The sequence below is a fragment of the Schistocerca americana genome, chromosome 4 (genome assembly GCF_021461395.2).
Source record: "Schistocerca americana isolate TAMUIC-IGC-003095 chromosome 4, iqSchAmer2.1, whole genome shotgun sequence".
NCBI classification, from domain to species: domain Eukaryota; kingdom Metazoa; phylum Arthropoda; class Insecta; order Orthoptera; family Acrididae; genus Schistocerca; species Schistocerca americana.
Window position 1 is genome coordinate 799,363,075 of NC_060122.1, and position 21,393 is coordinate 799,384,467.

The 21,393-nt window shown below is 47.6% G+C and overlaps 1 protein-coding gene across 1 annotated transcript in view; it reads left to right on the forward strand.

The window, feature by feature from the left end:
- LOC124613812 (headcase protein-like) overlaps positions 1–20,737 on the forward strand; it is a 202,763-nt gene extending 182,026 nt beyond the window's left edge. Inside the window, exons 2-4 of the mRNA XM_047142533.1 lie at positions 19,653–20,304; positions 20,356–20,680; positions 20,728–20,737. Coding sequence (XP_046998489.1) covers positions 19,653–20,304; positions 20,356–20,680; positions 20,728–20,737 — 987 coding nt within the window. The remainder of the gene's footprint in view (positions 1–19,652; positions 20,305–20,355; positions 20,681–20,727) is intronic.
- The last annotated feature ends 656 nt before the right edge of the window (positions 20,738–21,393 follow it).

Here is a 21,393-nt window from a genome sequence, read left to right on the forward strand (position 1 = left end):
AGCAGATGCTTTGGAAGGATTGGTTTGTGGGAGAAGACTGAGAGGAAGAAGGAGATACAAGATGATAGACGACATAAAGGGAAGAGGAAATTATGCAGACCTGAAGAGGATGGCAGAAGACCGGACAGCCTGGAGAACTACCATGTGAAAACCTGCCTTTTGGCAGAACACTGATGATGATGATGATGTGTCGTCACGGTGCTTCTCTGTTTCTGTCTGGCAGTATATATTGCAAACAGTGATGATGGCACTACAATACAGTCTTGAGTTAGTCCCGAAGTTACTTTAATATCTGTCCATTTCCTTCCGATTAGCAGGAAATAACGTATTTTTATTACACGTTCGTGCTTACAAGCTTAACTTCCTATAAACGTTACCGTAGTATTATAAAACACGGTTTCTAAACATTCTAGCAAAATCTCTGGCAGCATGAAGGAGAAGAGGCATAACAGATTTTAGTAAACGCGAGACGGGAACGAACCGCAAAGTATGAAAAACGGATGATGGTGCACACGTCTGCTGGAAACGGACGGAAACTAGGTGCTCTCTCCCAGCCCGTGTCCGCTTCACGGTTGTGTCGCAGTGACGTCACCCCGCAGAGGTGGGAGCCAGAGAGTGCGGAATGAACCCATACGGCGGCGAGAGTGGGGGCGCAGTGGCGGCTGGCTAATGTATTCCGCGTCGTGAGCGCGGAATTGGCGGCGCCGGCGCAATATGGGGCCGGCGGTCGTGATGCACGCAGCGGAATTGCGGGCTGACCCCGGGAGGCGGGTTAGGGTGGGGCGGCGCGGCGAAAGCAGCCGTCCGGGGGCGGCGTGCGATGGCGCGAACCCGCTACCACGTGCCGCCTCTCCCGCTGACGGTGCATCGGTTTCACACGGTGCGGCGACGGGCAAAGTACAGCACTGTGCACATTCACGGAAAAGAAAGATATACACACACACTGAGTGAAAAGGAATTCATTACACGACGAACACTCTGACAGAACACTAAGACACTGATGCTCAAGTATTTCCATGCCTGTAGAGTATACTGATCAACATTTCATTCTTATTCGAGCTTCTTTTCGGTCAGTTCAGTACAGAAAGAGCCGTTCCTACAAATTAAGATTTCTGTGAATACACAATGGCTTTTGGGGTGCCTAACGTTTCTGGCACCTTTCGGATTAAGGTCGCAACATAGCATGGCCATTGGACGTGCACGCCGCGCGGGATTAGCCGAGCGGTTTGGGGCGCTGCAGTCATGGACTGTGCGGATGGTCCCGGCGGAGGTTCGAGTCCTCCCTCGGGCGTGTGCGTGTGTGTGTGTGTGTGTGTGTGTGTGTGTGTGTGTGTGTTTGTCCTTAGGGTAATTTAGGTTAAGTAGTGTGTAAGCTCTGGGACTGATGACCTTAGCAGTTAAGTCCCATAAGATTTCACACACATTTGAACAGTTTTTGGACGTGCACTTGCACGTGCAGCTGCTTGTCCAATACCGGACTTCATGAAAGGTCAAATTATTGGCACGAGGGACGAGGGAGCACCGTAGCGACAGATCGCACAACCTGCAGTGCAGCGACTGCAGAACGAGTCGTGAGAAAATTGACTCTGGACTAGAGCGAGGCAGGACTGCATGACGTTCAGATAGGACTGTCGGACTGGCTCTGACGAGTGGACAGATGGCATACGAGAATGTCGCTAGGGCTGTCATAAGGTATCGACATATCGATATTTTCCAAAAATTATCGATATATGTATATATTGGCTATTTTTTCTTCCAATATATCGATATCAAAATGACAATATCGAATGCCGATATTTTTATTTTATATTTTTTCACAATTTTCGGTAAGTATTTGAAGTTGGTCTTTTGACATTGTAGAAGAACGTAATTTTACTTTCAGCGCGTGACGGATTTTTGCTACTTTTTGAGCTTACATCACGTCCAAACTTTCTCTTTGGCTGTGTGAAGCGAGTATATTTGGTACAAAAGAAGAAGTCCGACTGCATTGGGAGGGTGGGGGAGTGAATGGAATAACAAGATTTCAGGCGTGAAGAAATAGCACACCAGCTGCGTTGAAAAACAATCTTTAATTCTAGTAATACTGGCCGTTGTGGCCGGGCGGTTCTAGATGCTTCAGTCAGGAACCACGCGGCTGCTACGGTCGTAGGTTCGAATCCTGCCTCGGGCATGAATGTGCGTGATGTCCTTAGGTTAGTTAGGTTTAAGCAGTTCTAAGTCTGGTTGACTGATGACCTCAGATGTTAAGACTCATAGTGCTTCGAGCCATTTGAACCATTTGAACGCTACTAATGTACTATTTCTTCATATCGGCATTCTTCAACAACAGCTGCTGAAATTTGATGAACAAAAACCTAAATGACAAGATTGGCCTTTGCGGTGGGCGGAGACATGTAAGGTGAAATGCTACCAACAGAAACAGCAACGTGTAGGTTCACCACACAATCTTGCCACTACAACCGCTAGGTCGCTGGCATTGAAGGAAAAAAAAAAAAGAAAAAACGACGGACCCATCGGACACCTTTCATTGTGCCACGTACATGCAGTCACCATTGTTAGCAAAGTGGTTATCGCCAAGCGTGAACGTGCATCGTTTACCTTTCCATTCTTGCTCTAGGGGGGATAGGCAGGCTGCTAGCTTGTTGATGTTCAGAATATCTAATAATAAATCAATACTTAAATATACGCCTCTAAACCAGCTCTATCCTTACAATGTGCAGCCGATATTTTTACATGCAGGTACGTCGATATTTTTTCCGTCGACAAATATATTTACCGATATTTTATTTCGATATACTCAAAACCCATAATTACATTCTTTTAAATACTGATGTATTGGATTCCCTATATTTTTATAAATAACAACAGTCGTAAATGTCTCCACGAACCGTCGCAATATGTAACTAGAAGCAGTGTTGAGAACTCCAGTTACCCTTTCACAGATAACAGAGGTTCTCATGGTGAGTGCCAGAGACATTCTGGGGCGTTCAGCTATGAGTGTTGTATCTGTTTGTGGCGGTCAGATAGAGTCAATATTGCCGAAGGCTACCCGGTGAAACGACACACGCCGGCCGCAGTGGCCGAGCGGTTCTAGGCGCTTTAGTCTGGAACCGCGCGACCGCTACGATCGCAGGTTCGAATCATGCCCCGTGCATGGATGTGTGTGATGTCCTTAGGTTAGTTATGTTTAAGTAGTTCTAAGTTCTAGGGGACTGATGACCTCAGATGTTAAGTTCCATAGTGCTCAGAGCCATTTGAAACGTCATAGATGTTCAAATGTGTGTGAATTCCTAAGGGACCAAACTGCTGAGGTCATCGTCCCCTAGACGGATACACTACTTACGCTAACTTAAACTATCTTATGCTAAGGACAACACACACACCCATGCCCAAGGGAGGATTCGAACCTCCGGCGGGAGGGGCCGCGCAATCCGTAACATGGCGCCTCAAACCACGCGGCGTTAAACGTCACAGAAAGCAGCGATTCTCGAGAGCTATAGCTTTCCAGTTCTTGGAATCGTGGCATGAGGACCTGTTGGCCATGATAGCAGGGCCGACTCGGTAATTGCTGAATCAAGGCTGAACATTCGCAGCTGTGTGGCAGGGATGGTTTACCTTTCGCAACTCATCATGAGTAGAAAGTCAAATGGCGTATTCCAGCATCGTAATGCAAGACCCCCACACAGTAGTCGACAACAAATACCCTGAGGAATGTACGGAATCTTGACTGGACTAACCCGTCCCCTGATTCGTCACCCGTAGGACATATTGTGGATGTAGTGGGAACACTTACAGTTTCATAACAGCCTCCCGCCAGGAGTTTTCTTGATACGACATGCTTTTTAGACTTGGCCCATAAATGACTCAAAATGATGTTCTGAAGATGTTTTTTTCCATGCCACAAGACGCGCGAGAGTGTATTGGTGCCCGTGAGGACGACACCTCTTACTGATTTTTATAACGGACATCTCCACCAAGTTTGATACACATCGAACTGTTTCTTCGAAGTGTAACGCTTCACATTTGCGTGCATGTACGTTTTCTCCGCTGTCGTTGTGTACGCGCGTCCCTCTGCTTGTGTTTCGCCTCGTGCGTGGGTACGACTCTGTGATCTCGCCTGGTACCCAGGGAAGACCGACATGCAGCCGCAGCGGCCTGGCAGTGACTTCTGCTGCCGGCAGGGCGCCGTGCGTTTGTTTCGCCGCCCCGGGGTCGCTGCGGGGCGGCTGCTTTACGACTGCACTGTATAGTTCTGCAGTGCCGGCCGCTTCCGCCCGCTCGGAGAAACTCTGCATAAATCCCAACATTCCCTATCGGCCGACCGACGGGCACCTACATTCCAGCTGCGTGCGTGCAAGCTTTCTATATGACAGTTACTGCGGCTGTACTGTGTACCGAGAGACGTACACCATACTGTGCCTTTCATACAGGAGACATTCATCATGAACGATTGTGCTCTCTTTCACCTTTCTTGCGGGACAATAATTATAATTACTTGAAAACGGCCTTCTCGGAAAACTTATTTCGTCATCATGTTTAGATACTTATTATTATTTGCTATAGGTAGTTCATTTCATTTTGAAAATCATGTCTACACTATTGCCCATTAAAACTGCAATACCGGACAGAACAGAAAATAACAAAGTTTCACTTACTTGATATATTTGATAAAGTAGGGAGGAGATATGGTTAAATTCTTAAGTGATCTGGAAATACAGGGTGGTCCGTTGATCGTGACCGGGCCAAATATCTCACGAAATAAGCGTCAAACGAAAAAAAACTACAAAGAACGAAACTCGTCTAACTTGAAGGGGGATATCAGATGGCCCTACGGTTGGCCCGCTAGATGGCGCTGCCATAGGTCAAAGGGATATCAACTGCGTTTTTTTTAATAGGAACCCCTATTTTTTATTACGTATTCGTGTAGTACGTAAAGAAATATGAATGTTTTAGTTGGACCACTTTTTTCGCTTTGTGATAGCTGGCGCTGTAATAGTCACAAACGTATAAGTACGTGGTATCATGTAACATTCCTCCAGTGCGGACGCTATTTGCTTAGTGATACATTACCCGGGTTAAAATGGACCGTTTACCAATGAAAAGCTCGATATCGTGTTGATGCATGGCTATTGTGATCAAAATGCCCAACTCGCGTGTGCTATGTATGCTGCTCGGTATTCTGGACATCATCCAAGTGCCCGGACCGTTCGCCGGATGGTTACGTTATTTAAGGAAACAGGAAGTGTTCAGCCACATGTGAAACGCCAACCACGACCTGGAACAAATGATGATGCCCAACTGGGTGTTTAGCTGCTGTCGCGGCTAATCCGCACACCAGTAGCAGACAAATTGCGCGAGAATCGGGAATCTCAAAAATGTCGATGTTGAGAATGCTACAGCAACATCGAATGCATCCGTACCATAGTTCTATGCACCAGGAATTGGATGGCGGCGACTTTGAACGTCGTGTACAGTTCTGCCACTGGGCACAAGAGAAATTACGGGACGATGACAGATTTTTTGCACGCGTTCTATTTATCGACCAAGCGTCATTCACCAACAGCGGTAACGTAAACCGGCATAATATACACTGACAACGGAAAATCCACGATGGCTGCGACAAGTGGAACATCAGCGACCTTGGCGGGTTAATGTATGGTGCGGCATTATGGGAGGAAGGATAATTGTCCCCCATTTTATCGATGGCAATCTAAATGGTGCAATGTATGCTGGTTTCCTACGTAATGTTCTACGGATGTTACTACAAGATGTTTCACTGCATGACTGAATGGCGATGAACTTCCAACATGATGGATGTCCGGCACATAGCTCGCGTGCGGTTGAATAGCGGTAATGAATAGCATATTTCATGACAGGTGGATGGGTCGTCGAAGCACCATACCATGGCCCGCACGTTCACCGAATGTGACGTCCCCAGATTTCTTTCTGTGGGGAAAGTTGGAGGGTATTTGCTGTCGTGATCCACCGACAACGCCTGACAACATGCGTTAGCGCATTGTCAATGCATGTACGAACATTACGAAAGGCGAACTACTCGCTGTTGAGAGGAATGTCGTTACACGTATTGCCAAATGCATTCAGGTAGACGGACATCATTTTGAGCATTTATTGCATTAATGTGGTATTTACAGGTAATCACGCTGTAACAGCATGCGTTCTCAGGAATGATGAGTTCACAAAGGTACATGTATCACATTCGAACAATCGAAATAAAATGTTCAAACGTACCCACGTTCTGTATTTTAATTTAAAAGCTACCTGTTACCAACTGTTCGTCTTAAATTGTGCGCCATATGTTTGTGACTATTACAGTGCCATTTATCAGAAAGCGAAAAAAGTGGTCCAACTAAATCATTCACATTTCTTTACGTACTACACGAATATGTAATAAAAATGGAGGTTCGTACTTAAAAAAAAAACGCAATTGATATCCGTTTGACCTATGGCAGCGCCATCTAGCGGGCCAACCATAGAGCCAGCTGGTTTCCCCGTTCAAGCTAGACAAGTTTCGTTCTTTGTAGTTTTTTTCCTTTGGCGCTTATTTCGTGAGACATTTGGCCCGGTCACGGTCAATGGATCATCCTGTACACATAGGGTGACAATTATTGAACTATACGAATTAAATCGTCATAACTTCTGAACGGTTTGTGTTAGGACATTCAAAGTACACGGTTGGCCGCGGGGCATGATGGGAAATAGTTCACGTATGCATGGTTTGGTTTAGTGACGAAACCCACTTTCGTTTGTGTTCAAAAATGGCCCTGAGCACTATGGGACTTAACTTCTGAGGTCATCAGTCCCCTAGAACTTAGAACTACTTAAACGTAACTAACCTGAGGACATCACACACATCTATGCCCGAGGCAGGATTCCAACCTGTGAGCGTATCGGTCGCGCGGTTCCAGACTGAAACGCCTAGAACCGCTTGGCCACTCCGGTCGGCTTTCATTTTGGTGAAGTAGCACTTTGGGGACCGCATTCTGGCTGTGGCATGGGCCTCGATTGGCTGCCATATTCTCCGTATCTGAACACATGTAGGGCTATATTAAAGACAAGGTGTATAGCAATAACGCCGAAACCATTGCTGAGCCGAAACCAGCCATTCAGGAGGTCGTCGACAGCGTCGATGTTCCGACATTTCAGCGGGACATGCAGAATTTCGCTATTCGTCTGCGTTACATCATCGCCAATGATGGGAGGCATATCGAACATGTCATAACCTAAATCCGAATGTCTGTAGTGAGATTTACGTGTTAAATAAAGTGTGTGCATACTGTAGTTCGAGCCTAATTTATGTTTGTTCATGAAGTTCAATAATTGTCACCTTGGAAGTATGCAAATTTTACTAGACACAGACCTGCCACCTCTGGTAAAAACAGTGACTTTAATCCTGCTAGACATTGATGACAATTTCGGTTACGTCATTCCGTGCAGCTTTAAATGCTTGCTATTTCATTTATAGTAATGATTGGTGAGTGCTAGTATGGCATTGTTCAAAATGGTTCAAATGGCTCTGAGCACTATGGGACTTAACTGCTGAGGTCATTAGTCCCCTAGAACTCAGAACTACTTAAGCCTAACTAACCTAAGGACATCACACACATCCATGCCCGAGGCATAATTCGAACCTGCGACCGTAGCGGTCGCGCGGTTCCAGACTTTAGCGCCTAGAATCGCTCGGCCACTCCGGCTGGCCTATGGCATTGTCTCAGCAAGTCATGATCGGATGTTTTCTCTATCTGATAAATCTTAGAACTTGCTGCCCAGGGCAACAGTCGAACATCCTTTGTATCGCGGTTGGTCAGGACAGCATGGGCAGCATTTTGCGTTGCGTTGCTGAACGACAACGCCACGGAGACCCCGAATATTGGGCAGAGCTACCTACTTCAATCTCTCGCTTCAGTAAAGACAGTCAATTTTGCGAGCCAGAGGGGATGGTATTGTGTCCCCAGTGACACACCGTACCATCTCACTAGATTCTGTGTCCTTTTGACGATACGGAATGCGTTCTCGTCGGAGCTTCCACAGATGGATACGTCCATCGTGGTGTTGTAAGCAGAACCAGGACTCCTCTGGAACTATGACGTGGTGCCACTCCCATGTCCAGTGCTGCCGTTGGGAACCGAAGGTCGGCGCGCCTCTTTCATCTCCTGCATCACAGGAAGTCAGAAGAATGGTCGTTGTACTAACAGTCCGCGGTGTACCAGAGGCCTTCGCATTGTCCGTGTTGCAAGCAAGTCATTATCTGACTAAAGGTGCGTGACGTGGTTGTAAGATCCTGCACAACCCAAGGAACAATGTGTGTGTACTCTCGGGAGCTAGTCGCGTGGAGAACGCGGATACCTTGTTTGGTGTTGAGTATGGTCATCTTGAATCCGTCGGCTTCATATCGGCATGACAGCCGAGGGACCCTGGCTGCTGCGAAGAACACTATCGTGCGACGACAAACAGTAGTCTCCTGTTGGTGACGGTGATGCCAGCGTGGAATTCGGACATGTGATGGCAGCTGTTTCTGCTTGTGGTGTACCCGTTCATACTCAGGACACTCTCCAAGTGTTGTATTCCGCGTCTGAGGTCCTGTGGCTCACTTATTCGTCTTGCCCGCGTCACGAGCGTCTTAATCGAGACTTGACAAGAACGGATGAGGAACTTTCGGACATTTTCTATCAATTAAGTAGCAGCATGCGTCTAGACGACTCGGATAAGATCGACAGTATCACCCACAGGAACACGCAGAACGAACTCCAGCCCTGCACTGAGCGACAGAAGAAAAAGTTTGCAAGATGCCGGAAGCAGACTGATGATGTGATTCCCGACATGTCATGTCACGCTCAGTGGCCAACCTCACTGAACGACAACTGACCGAAGAGGAAGTGTTCGTCCTTCAAAAGGGAGAGAATTTCGCTATCATCCCGAGAACTGTACCCATGGAGAACATCATTGCTAATACCGAAGAGTCCATTCGGACCCTCCCTTGTGAAAGAGCAGAGGAAATACGCACTGAAACAACTAGGATACTGCGCCTAGCAAAACCACTTGCTTACAACCTGGAGAAAGAAGAGGTACAAGCCATTAAGTACCTTAACGCCGACAATAGTATATTGGTACTGCCTGCCGATAAGGGAAATGCGACCGTCGTAATGAAGACCGAAGATTATGAGCAGAAGATCTGAGACCTATTAGATCCGACGACTACAGAAACTAAGCGCAGGTCCGATGCAGCGAATCACGCGGAATACGAATCGGTTAATCAAGACGTCTTCTCTGCCGGCGGACATACAGAGGAAACTCCGCAACACAGAAGCCCTATGATCCATAAGAATAACGTTCCACTAAGATCGAATGTTAACGCTCCTGGCTCACCTACGTATAAACAGGCAAAACACTTGCCCTCTCTGCTCCAGCCGCACGTGGGGAAGACTGACACATACGTTAAGGACTTAGGACATTTCATTGAGAACCTGAAGAAACTGAAACTTGAACCAAACGACATGCTGGTCAGCTTTGATGTTGTTTCTTTGAGTACAAAAGTGGTCCCGCAAGACATCACAAAGCTGTTCCATCCGTGTCTCACCACTATCTATTTCACGTGGAATGACAACTTCTACGAACAGGTGGAAGACGTCGCCGTGGGTAGTCCTCCTAGCCCAGTGGTGGCCAACTTCTTCGTGGAACATTTCGAAACACAGACAATTGACTTTGCATCTTGTAAACCTAAAGTGTGGTACAGATACGTCGATGATACTTTCATTGTGTGGAGGCATGGTGAAGAACATCTCGGTGACCTCCTAAGACACTTGAACAGTCTCCACAACATAAAATTTACAGGGTGTTTCAAAAATGACCGGTATATTTGAAACGGCAATAAAAACTAAACGAGCAGCGATAGAAATACACCATTTGTTGCAATATGCTTGGGACAACAGTACATTTTCAGGCGGACAAACTTTCGAAATTACAGTAGTTACAATTTTCAACAACAGATGGCGCTGCAAGTGATGTGAAAGATATAGAAGACAACGCAGTCTGTGGGTGCGCCATTCTGTACGTCGTCTTTCTGCTGTAAGCGTGTGCTGTTCACAACATGCAAGTGTGCTGTAGACAACATGGTTTATTCCTTAGAACAGAGGATTTTTCTAGTGTTGGAATTCCACCGCCTAGAACACAGTGTTGTTGCAACAAGATGAAGTTTTCAACGGAGGTTTAATGTAACCAAAGGACCGAAAAGCGATACAATAAAGGATCTGTTTGAAAAATTTCAACGGACTGGGAACGTGACGGATGAACGTGCTGGAAAGGTAGGGCGACCGCGTACGGTAACCACAGAGGGCAACGCGCAGCTAGTGCAGCAGGTGATCCAACAGCGGCCTCGGGTTTCCGTTCGCCGTGTTGCAGCTGTGGTCCGAATGACGCAAACGTCCACGTATCGTCTCGTGCCCCAGAGTTTACACCTCTATCCATACAAAATTCAAACGCGGCAACCCCTCAGCGCCGCTACCATTGCTGCACGAGAGACATTCGCTAACGATATAGTGCACAGGATTGATGACGGCGATATGCATGTGGGCAGCATTTGGTTTACTGACGAAGCTTATTTTTACCTGGACGGCTTCGTCAATAAACAGAACTGGCGCATATGGGGAACCGAAAAGCCCCATGTTGCAGTCCCATCGTCCCTGCATCCTCAAAAAGTACTGGTCTGGACCGCCATTTCTTCCAAAGGAATCATTGGCCCATTTTTCAGATTCGAAACGATTACTGTATCACGCTATCTGGACATTCTTCGTGAATTTGTGGCGGTACAAACTGCCTTAGACGACACTGCGAACATCTCGTGGTTTATGCAAGATGGTGCCCGGCCACATCGCACGGCCGACGTCTTTAATTTCCTGAATGAATATTTCGATGATCGTGTGATTGCTTTGGGCTATCCGAAACATACAGGAGGCGGCGTGGATTGGCCTCCCTATTCGCCAGACATGAACCCCTGTGACTTCTTTCTGTGGGGACACTTGAAAGACCAGGTGTACCGCCAGAATCCAGAAACAATTGAACAGCTGAAGCAGTACATCTCATCTGCATGTGAAGCCATTCCGCCAGACACGTTGTCAAAGGTTTCGGGTAATTTCATTCAGAGACTACGCCATATTATTGCTACGCATGGTGGATACGTGGAAAATATCGTACTATAGAGTTTCCCAGACCGCAGCGCCATCTGTTGTTGAAAATTGTAACTACTGTAATTTCGAAAGTTTGTTTGCCTGAAAATGTACTGTTGTCCCAAGCATAATGCAACAAACGGTGTATTTCTATGGCTGCTCGTTTAGTTTTTATTGCCGTTTCAAATATACCTGTCATTTTTGAAACACCCTGTACTATGGAAGTAGAGGACAAAAAACTACCATTTCTAGATGTGCTGGTCACAAGCAATGGTGAAAACCTGGCACACAGCGTGTATCGAAAACCGACACACACGTACCGATACCTGCACAAACTATCAAATCACCACCTGAGCCAACAAAGAAGCATGATTAAGATACTTGTAACGAAAAAGTGAGCCACAGCGCCTCAGACGCGAGATGCAAGACGTGGAGAGTGTTCTGAGGAGCAACGGGTACTCCGCAAGTGATATTAGAATCATAACACAGCCAAACACTCGGTGAAGTGAGAATCAGAAAAAGAAATGTTGGGTATGGCGTTTCTGCCATACATTCCCAGAGTGACGGACAGGATCGGTATATACACTCCTGGAAATGGAAAAAAGAACACATTGACACCGGTGTGTCAGACCCACCATACTTGCTCCGGACACTGCGAGAGGGCTGTACAAGCAATGATCACACGCACGGCACAGCGGACACACCAGGAACCGCGGTGTTGGCCGTCGAATGTAGCTAGCTGCGCAGCATTTGTGCACCGCCGCCGTCAGTGTCAGCCAGTTTGCCGTGGCATACGGAGCTCCATCGCAGTCTTTAACACTGGTAGCATGCCGCGACAGCGTGGACGTGAACCGTATGTGCAGTTGACGGACTTTGAGCGAGGGCGTATAGTGGGCATGCGGGAGACCGGGTGGACGTACCGCCGAATTGCTCAACACGTGGGGCGTGAGGTCTCCACAGTACATCGATGTTGTCGCCAGTGGTCGGCGGAAGGTGCACGTGCCCGTCGACCTGGGACCGGACCGCAGCGACGCACGGATGCACGCCAAGACCGTAGGATCCTACGCAGTGCCGTAGGGGACCGCACCGCCACTTCCCAGCAAATTAGGGACACTGTTGCTCCTGGGGTATCGGCGAGGACCATTCGCAACCGTCTCCATGAAGGTGGGCTACGGTCCCGCACACCGTTAGGCCGTCTTCCGCTCACGCCCCAACATCGTGCAGCCCGCCTCCAGTGGTGTCGCGACAGGCGTGAATGGAGGGACGAATGGAGACGTGTCGTCTTCAGCGATGAGAGTCGCTTCTGCCTTGGTGCCAATGATGGTCGTATGCGTGTTTGGCGCCGTGCAGGTGAGCGCCACAATCAGGACTGCATACGACCGAGGCACACAGGGCCAACACCCGGCATCATGGTGTGGCGAGCGATCTCCTACACTGGCCGTACACCACTGGTGATCGTCGAGGGGACACTGAATAGTGCACGGTACATCCAAACCGTCATCGAACCCATCGTTCTACCATTCCTAGACCGGCAAGGGAACTTGCTGTTCCAACAGGACAATGCACGTCCGCATGTATCCCGTGCCACCCAACGTGCTCTAGAAGGTGTAAGTCAACTACCCTGGCCAGCAAGATCTCCGGATCTGTCCCCCATTGAGCATGTTTGGGACTGGATGAAGCGTCGTCTCACGCGGTCTGCACGTCCAGCACGAACGCTGGTCCAACTGAGGCGCCAGGTGGAAATGGCATGGCAAGCCGTTCCACAGGACTACATCCAGCATCTCTACGATCGTCTCCATGGGAGAATAGCAGCCTGCATTGCTGCGAAAGGTGGATATACACTGTACTAGTGCCGACATTGTGCATGCTCTGTTGCCTGTGTCTATGTGCCTGTGGTTCTGTCAGTGTGATCATGTGATGTATCTGACCCCAGGAATGTGTCAATAAAGTTTCCCCTTCCTGGGACAATGAATTCACGGTGTTCTTATTTCAATTTCCAGGAGTGTATATTGCGCAAACATGGCGTAAGTACAAACTGACAAAGAAAATCAAAGAGTGTCTCAAATGGTCATTCTGAAAAACAGGACGCGCTTCCTCCAAAAAGTTGTAAGCTGATGTGTGTTTGTATCCTTGTTCGGCTGACCTGTTACTATGCTAGTACTATCCCTATCAAGGCGACGCTAGCATATCTGACATAAACAAAAGAAACTCCCACTTGCTCACTATCGGTGTATGCACCGTTCGTTAACGAGTGTGTGGCGCACTTGAACCGCACAGCTTTCGCTTTTGGCTGGCCGCTCCCACCGCATTCGCCGAGCGCCACCGGCCCCTGACCTGCCGGCTATCGCGGTATCGGGACGCGGCTGCTGGCGCTGCCCCCGCAGCTAATGCCCTAATTGGTCACGCAGCGACGATCACACGTTAACGCGACGGGCTGCTACCCTCTCTTATCCGATGGAGGCTGTGATTGAGAACAGATTGTCCCCCAGATTAGTGGGACCTTCACCCTGGTGAATCGCTAAACGACTCCCTCCGCTCGCTTTTTTTGGTTTGTCGGTCGTGTTCCTCACCCTGTGGTCTCCAGGAACATGTACAGGTTGCGGAGTGGAGGTGTCTGGAAGCGCACCTGTATTTACACAACAGGTTATCAACATCTGAAACCCCCGTTGGCGTGAGCACTTATTCCTCTGGAAGCAATTGAAGGATTGGTCTGAAACTTATGTAATCTCTAGGTTCATCTTCTTTTTAATATCCTTGAAGACGAATCGTTAACTGCAATTGGTAATTCGATCTTATTACTTTTTCATTTGTACTTACGTCGGGTTGTGAAAGATTTCTTTCCTTAAAAGAAAAAAAAGAAACAAAAAGAAGAAGTTTCTTTCTGGAAATAACTCATGTAACGTAACACTACCTTTTTGCTTTTTTTTCCCTTGCGTTAAGGCATTCTGGGCGCGACGTTGAAATTTTAATTCTTAATCCTTTGTTGTTCTTCCCTTTTATTCCAGCATTCTTTCATTGTTTCACCTTTTCTTTTTCCTTTCATCAGACCGCCTTGTGCTCGTTACTTTTCCCTCCGGGTTTAAAATTTTTTCCATAAAAATCTGTCTTTCCAGTACTTCTTCTCTTACGTTTCTTCTTTCCAAGTTTTTCCTAACGGCCTCAATCCAGGTAGTTATTAATTTATTCTCGCTAAGATATTTGAAGAGCTACTTGTCATCCACTCTGTAAATATGTCCAAAAAATTGTAACCTCATCTTCCTCATTGGTTTTGCTATATTTTCAATGTACTCAGAATTTCGTCGCTATTTCATGATTTTCAAAATCCTGTGTTTTTCTGAGGACATAATAGTTTCCATATAAGTCTTCTTTTTATTATTTATAATTCATTAAGCTTATAATCCTGATTTCACTACTCCACTGTAATGCTTTAAGTTTGTTAGATAAGCAGTTGTGATAGGTATTTTTATTTATTTGTTTTGTTTTTGAGCTTAACTGAATATTACATCTTATCTAGATGCAAACACACTCATGTTCAGAAAAAATAGACCACCCTGAACGTTTAGAGATAGGAGATTCATATTCACAGGACATGTAAATCAGTATGTTCTGTGGAAATTATTAGCATTTGAACCATGTCGGCCCGCGGGTTCAAGGTCAAGATAGATATCGTGGCGCAACACCACCGACAGGTAAAATGTGCCTGCGGCTGTCGTTATCTTTATAAACCGAAGGTAATGGATGAGTGTGACATTAGCAGACGTGCAGGATGCCTCACTGACGTATGCGTGAACGATGCCGTCAAGTCAGTGAGTTTGAAAGGCGGCGTATTTTTGGAACGAGAGAATGTGATGCATCCGTACAGGAAAGTACTGCTCGTGTGGGACGAAGTGTTTCCGTAGTGCAACGGGTGTGTACAGAATGGTTCACGGAAGGCTGTAGAACGCGACGAGTTGGGCCAGGTCGCACCACCCAGACCAACCCCCCGGGAAGATTGACTCTTCATCCGAACTGCATTGCAGGACAGATCTGCGTCCTCCTCGGCTGTGGCGCAACAGTATAAGAGTTTAATACGTCGTACACCATCAGGGGTGACAGTCTGTCGCCGTTTATTACGGCATGTGTTACGTGCGCGTCGTCCACTTCTCCCCCAGCCTTTGACAAACGTGCAAGAATATACTACATGCCAATGGTCTATGGAACGACGTCATGGGGACAGGAATGGCATCAGATAGTGTTTTCGGACAGATACAGGTTCTGTTTGTTTGAAAATGGTGGCTGCATTCGCACAAGACATACAGCACCAACTCAAGGCTTTATGGTGTGGGGTGCTATTGGGTACAAACACAAAAGACAGCTGATGCTTGTCCAGGGCACTGTGACCAGTGTGACGTATGTGAATGACATCCTGTGACCCATAGCCATACCCTTTCCTCACAGAACCCCAGACGCCATTTTTAAGCAAGACAATGCACGACCACATGTTGCTGAACGAACACGAGCCTTCTTGGCATCACAAGATGCCAGCATTTGCCCTGGTCTGCCAGATCAGCAGTCCTGTCGCCAGTCGAATATGTGTGGGGTATGGTGAAATGGTGGGTGCAGCTCTACGTCCCAATGCCAGCCACCACAGGTGAACCTGGAACCAGGTGAATGCAGCACGGATGGGAATACCACCAGACGCCATTCGCGCTTTACATGCGTCGATGCCGTCACGCATGGAACAAGTTACCAGGGTCCATGGTGGACCCTGTGGCTAGTAGGCAACAGGGCACATACTGAACCGAGAAGACCGAAATGAGAATCATTTCTGCAGAACATGCTAATGTACATGCCCTGTGAATATGAACGTCCTATCTCCAGTCATTCAAGCTGTTCTGTCTTTTTCTGAACGTGAGTGTTGTTAAAGAGCTTCCAGAATCGAACTCATGATGCAGGGGAGTGTACGGCGCAACGGAAGGTTTGACAGGTTCGTATATTGCCCACTTGTTCTATACTGGAACCAGACTTCAAGATGCGATCTTTCAAGAAGCAAGGAGGTGGATCAGTGATTACACTGGTACTCTTCTTGAAAGAGATTTAAATCTTCTTGAGTACATCCTGACTTAAAAATTTTCCTTTGTTCCGCTAATCTTCCAACCCAATGCTGCGAGCGTTCATTACACGGAACTCGGCCGCTGCTTCCCTGTTACTTCTTAAAGTAAGCTGGACTTCAGTCTCAGCTGACCTTGATACGGAGGAGACTTTACTTTCCAATTCCTCTGCAACAGAGCTTTAAATTACGAAGAAGTTCAGAGTGTATCGTAACGCAATGTGTTCAAGTTATTTCTTAGAGAGACAGCCGAGCTAAATCCGGATCAGGTTCGTACATGTAAAAAAGAGATTGGTTTTAAAAGAGTATGCATTCTCCTTAACTAGAATACTCCAAGACCTACAGTTCTGTCCATTACATGGTCTTTATTCCAGGTCGATCGTTTTTAAATGATACTTAAAACACATTGTTTACTTTATTCACGATGGGTATATTTCAGCTATATTGATGTTATACATCTGACAAGGGGACCCTGAATAATGCAAATCACGGATTTTGATGCTCTTGAAATATGTTGTAGAGGCACTTACCCTCAGTACCTGGCTATCCGATTTCTTTTAGCGACGGGCCTTGGTTTTTGAGAAAATCGATTTTGAAGTTCATTACGCGCTTTGTATACCCGTAACATTACATATATTCCGGGCAAGCCGGTGTAGCGCAGCGGTAAAGTTTCACGGCTACCGCGCTGGAGGTACCGTGTTTGAATCCTGCTCGTGTACTTTTTTTTCCAAAATCGACCGAATTTTTCAATTTTATTTCAAAGAATATCAACGAACAGTGTAAGGTGTGCGAAATTGTGAAGATATATTCAATTGTTAATTTTTTCAAATATTCGTTCTGTTTGTGGTTCGCAGTTGGAGTGCCAAATGTTCGTACAACGGTCGCTTCTTGTATTACCTGAAATCGATCTCCGCTCATTATCGTCCCCTCTCCGGTGAATACCGTTAGCCGTAACAGGAACCCCAGCTCCTAGGCCAATCAGGATGCGAGTTGCATTCCTTTACGTTCGCATCTAACTACAGCGTCAGTTTCTCGCAAAGCTTCTCTAGTGCCGTGTGTTAGAAAAAATCTTTGAAATGGAAGAACCAAGTGTTTCTGCAGTAGTGCAGCCAGAAGAAGATCCAGAAGTAGAGGAATTGAACGAAGAATCAAAAGGCGAAATCACAAATGCCTTTAAATACACCGAAAATCTACTCCACGATTTGAATCTCGTAACGATTACACCGCCTCGCGTGATCTCTGCCAATTCCGTTGCAATTGGCGATGAGATATGTATCGCAATACAGGATCTCTTGGCCGAAAGACAGAGATGAATTGGGAGAATATGATGCGAATCATAAACGGAATGAAAATTTGAAAAAATTAATTACTGAAATATCTTTATAATACTGCACACCTTACACTGTTTGTTGATATTCTTTGAAATAAAATTGAAAAATTCGATCGATTTTATAAAAAAAAAAGTACATGAGTAGGATTCAAACACAGTACCTCCAGCGCAGTAGCCGTGAACCTTTACCGCTACGCTACGCTGACTTGCTCGGAATATATGTAATGTAACACATATACAAATCGCGCAATGAACTTCAAAATCAATTTTCTCAAAAACCAAGGCCCGTCACTAAAAAACCGGATAGCCAGGTACCCAGGGTAAGCGCCACTACAACATATTTGAAGCGCATCAAAATCCGTGATTTGCAGTATGGAGGGTCCCTTTGTGAGACTGTTGATAATACCTGCAACAATGATTTGACAAAACTTTGTATTGCCCTAGCTAATTACAGTCTGGAGATTGTCATTACGTGGTTACATTACTTTGGTTACGTGGCTCTTCCCTGTCATTTTGAGTATTGACGACAACTCTGACGAACCGAATGCGGAACATAATCACATGCGGAATAAGCATAGAAATCACTCTCCTGTGCCACTTGTTTCCAAGCTGTGTGCTCTGTGTCGTTACTATAGTGGTTTGTAGGTAGGAAGGCGGGCGCCCGATGCCTTCTGCGTGGAAGAAGACGGAGGATTCCTTGCAGGGTCGCCAGTCCGCTTTCTGTGTCTCTGTCCCACACCACACGCTCGACACATCTCCAAGCCTCGCACTGGCAATGATGGTGTAAGCGCCACACTGGACAGTTGTTTATGCTTCTGGTTCTCCCTAGAACGATGCATATGCTCGGCAAATTATAATATCGTTATGGTTGCGACATTGCCACCTTTGTGTACATACTTCCGTTTGTTGAAATTTCTGGGTGTGTGAGCTGTACTTTATGTGTATAAATATACTTAAAAAAAAGTGCATCATACAATCTTCGCTGCTGCATTATCACAGGCCCTCAGCACTGGAATGGAATGACGCGGTTTATTCAACGACACCACCACCATCACAAGGAAATTTCATGTTTGGGAAAAAGCAAATGTAAAATGTATCGTAACGTGAACTAGCTGTCTGAAGATGGACCTTTCAGTTCGAAACTGGTAACGGTGCTATTTAAATAAATAAATGGCATTGTAGAAAGTGGCTGGTTGCTATTTTCTTCTCTGTGACAGTCAAACTGTATAACAAAAACCTATTCCACATGATAGTTTAAAACTTGTTGACGAAACAATTGTAGATTCCCACGTAGCAGACCCAACAAGTAAGTCAAAACGAAAAGTTTGAGGGAACATACTAGAATATACGGGGTTATTCATGAATAAACCGAGGATGGAACAGGCAGCCAACTTTCGACTAAGAACATTACATATACTAACTGCCTAGCCCGATCTCTAAACAGGATAGGACTCCTTCCCAGAAATGAATGTCCTGTCTGTAAAACCGCTGTTATGCGTTCAGACCATCTACTGATATACTCAGATTTGAATGCAGAAGCATGTCAGAAAGTCAGTTTCTGTAAATTATACAGCGATATAATCAGGAAAATTATAACAAATCGCCAGAAAGTGTGTGTTATTGCTTTTCTGTTACTTACGTTTTATTATTATTATTATTATTATTATTATTATCGTCCGCCCCCGGTAGCTGACTGCTCAGCGCGACAGAATGTGAATGCTAAGGGCTCGGGTTCGATTCACGGCTAGATCGGAGATGTTGTTGTCCTAATCATCATCATTTCATCCCCATCGACGTGCAAGTCGCCGAAGTGGCGTCAAATCGAAAGACGTGCAGCCGGCGAACGGTATACCCGACGGGAGACCCTAGTCACACGACACTTACATTTTTATTATTATTTTCAAAATGTTTATGTGTGGAGGTATTAATACTTTCGCGTTGATATCCAGTGAGATGTGAAAATATGTATTGCGGGATGATTTTCTAATGTAGCCATATGTAACAACAACACTTTTTGCCTTAATTGACGGCGTCGTTTGTGACGGTGTTGCAGGTAAATCCTGAGGAGCCGCCCATCCCTCCGGACCCTGAACTCTGGCAGCGGAGGGACGAGTTTTTCGGCTGTGAGGACCAAGCTGCCGCAGCACCTCCGACGGTGCCGACACAGCCCCAGGTGCAGAGCAGGCAGAAACAGGACCAGCAACAGAGCAAGAAGCAGGAGAAGCAAAAGCGCAAGCAAGAGCAGCAGCAGCAGCAGAAAGCTAAGGAAGAACAGCAGCAGCAGCAGGAAGAGCAGCCGGTGGTGGAGAGACGCAAGTCCGGCGGGCGAGCCAAGCGGGTGCGCAGCTACCTGAAGAAGTGCCGGCGGGCCGCCTCCGGAGGCTCGTCGTCTTCGCAGGGCGCGGAGGAGCCGGCCAGGACCTCCTCCTGGTACGTGGAGCACTACCACGTGGCGGAGCAGAGCCAGGAGCACGTGTGCGAGGAACACGTCTGCGAACTGCCACTCGACAGGGTCGAAGTGCTGCGGGCACGCGACCTCTACGATGACTCCGCCGACGCGTCCGACGGCGCCGCGTCCGCCGAAGACGGGGAGCTGGCGGCGCCCGACGCCGCCCGGGAGGTGGCGCCGCGGGACGACGCGGAGGTGGTGCGCGGCGAGCGGCGGGCGTCGTCCGGCGGCGGCGGGAGACGGCCGGCCGAGGAGGGCCGCCCGCCCGACAGCGTCGAGCTGAGGCCGGGCCGGGGCGGGCCCGGAGACGTGCTGGACTCCAGGAACGAGGGCGGCACGGAACGCGGCGCGGCCGCCGCCGAGGAAATTCCCGAGGATCGGACGAGTGCAGGAGGCAGGTGCACTGCGGACAAGTCGGTGAGCGCGAATCTGGACGCAGAAAGTGCCGGAACGGAGGACCGCGACAGGTGCGAGCAGAGCGCGGCCGCGTGCGACGGCGACGCCGCGCTGCCGGCGTCGGACGGCGAGGCCGTCGAGTGGCATGACGCCCGGTCCGAGACGCCGGAGCCCGCCGCTGCCCCCGGCGCCGCCGCCATTGAGACTCCCATCGCGCTGCCCGAGGTACGCCGCGCGTCTTACTGCCGTATCTCGCCACACTGCGCTTTCTACCTGCCAACAGCTCCTGTTGAAACCTTCCCGTCTCCTCTATACAGGTTGTTACAAAAAGGTACGGCCAAACTTTCAGGAAACACTCCTCACACGCAAATAAAGAAAAGATGTTATGTGGACATGTGTCCGGAAACACTTAATTTCCATGTTAGAGCTCATTTTAGTTTCGTCACTATGTACTGTACTTCCTCGATTCACCGCCAGTTGGCCCAATTGAAGGAAGGTAATGTTGACTTCGGTGCTTGTGTTGACATGCGACTCATTGCTCTACAGTACTAGTAGCATCAAGCACATCAGTACGTAGCATCAACAGGTTAGTGTTCATCACGAACGTGGTTTTGCAGTCAGTGCAATGTTTACAAATGCGGAGATGGCAGATGCCCATTTGATGTATGGATTAGCACGGGGCAATAGCCGCGGCGCCGTACGTTTGTATCGAGGCAGATTTCCAGAACGAAGGTGTCCCGACAGGAAGACGTTCGAAGCAATTGATCGGCGTCTTTGGGGGCACGGAACATTCCAGCCTACGACTCGCGACTGGGGAAGACCCAGAACGACGAGGACACCTGCAATGGACGAGGCAATTCTTCGTCCAGTTGACGATAACCCTAATGTCAGCGTCAGAGAAGTTGCTGCTGTACAAGGTAGCGTTGACAACGTCACTGTATGGAGAGTG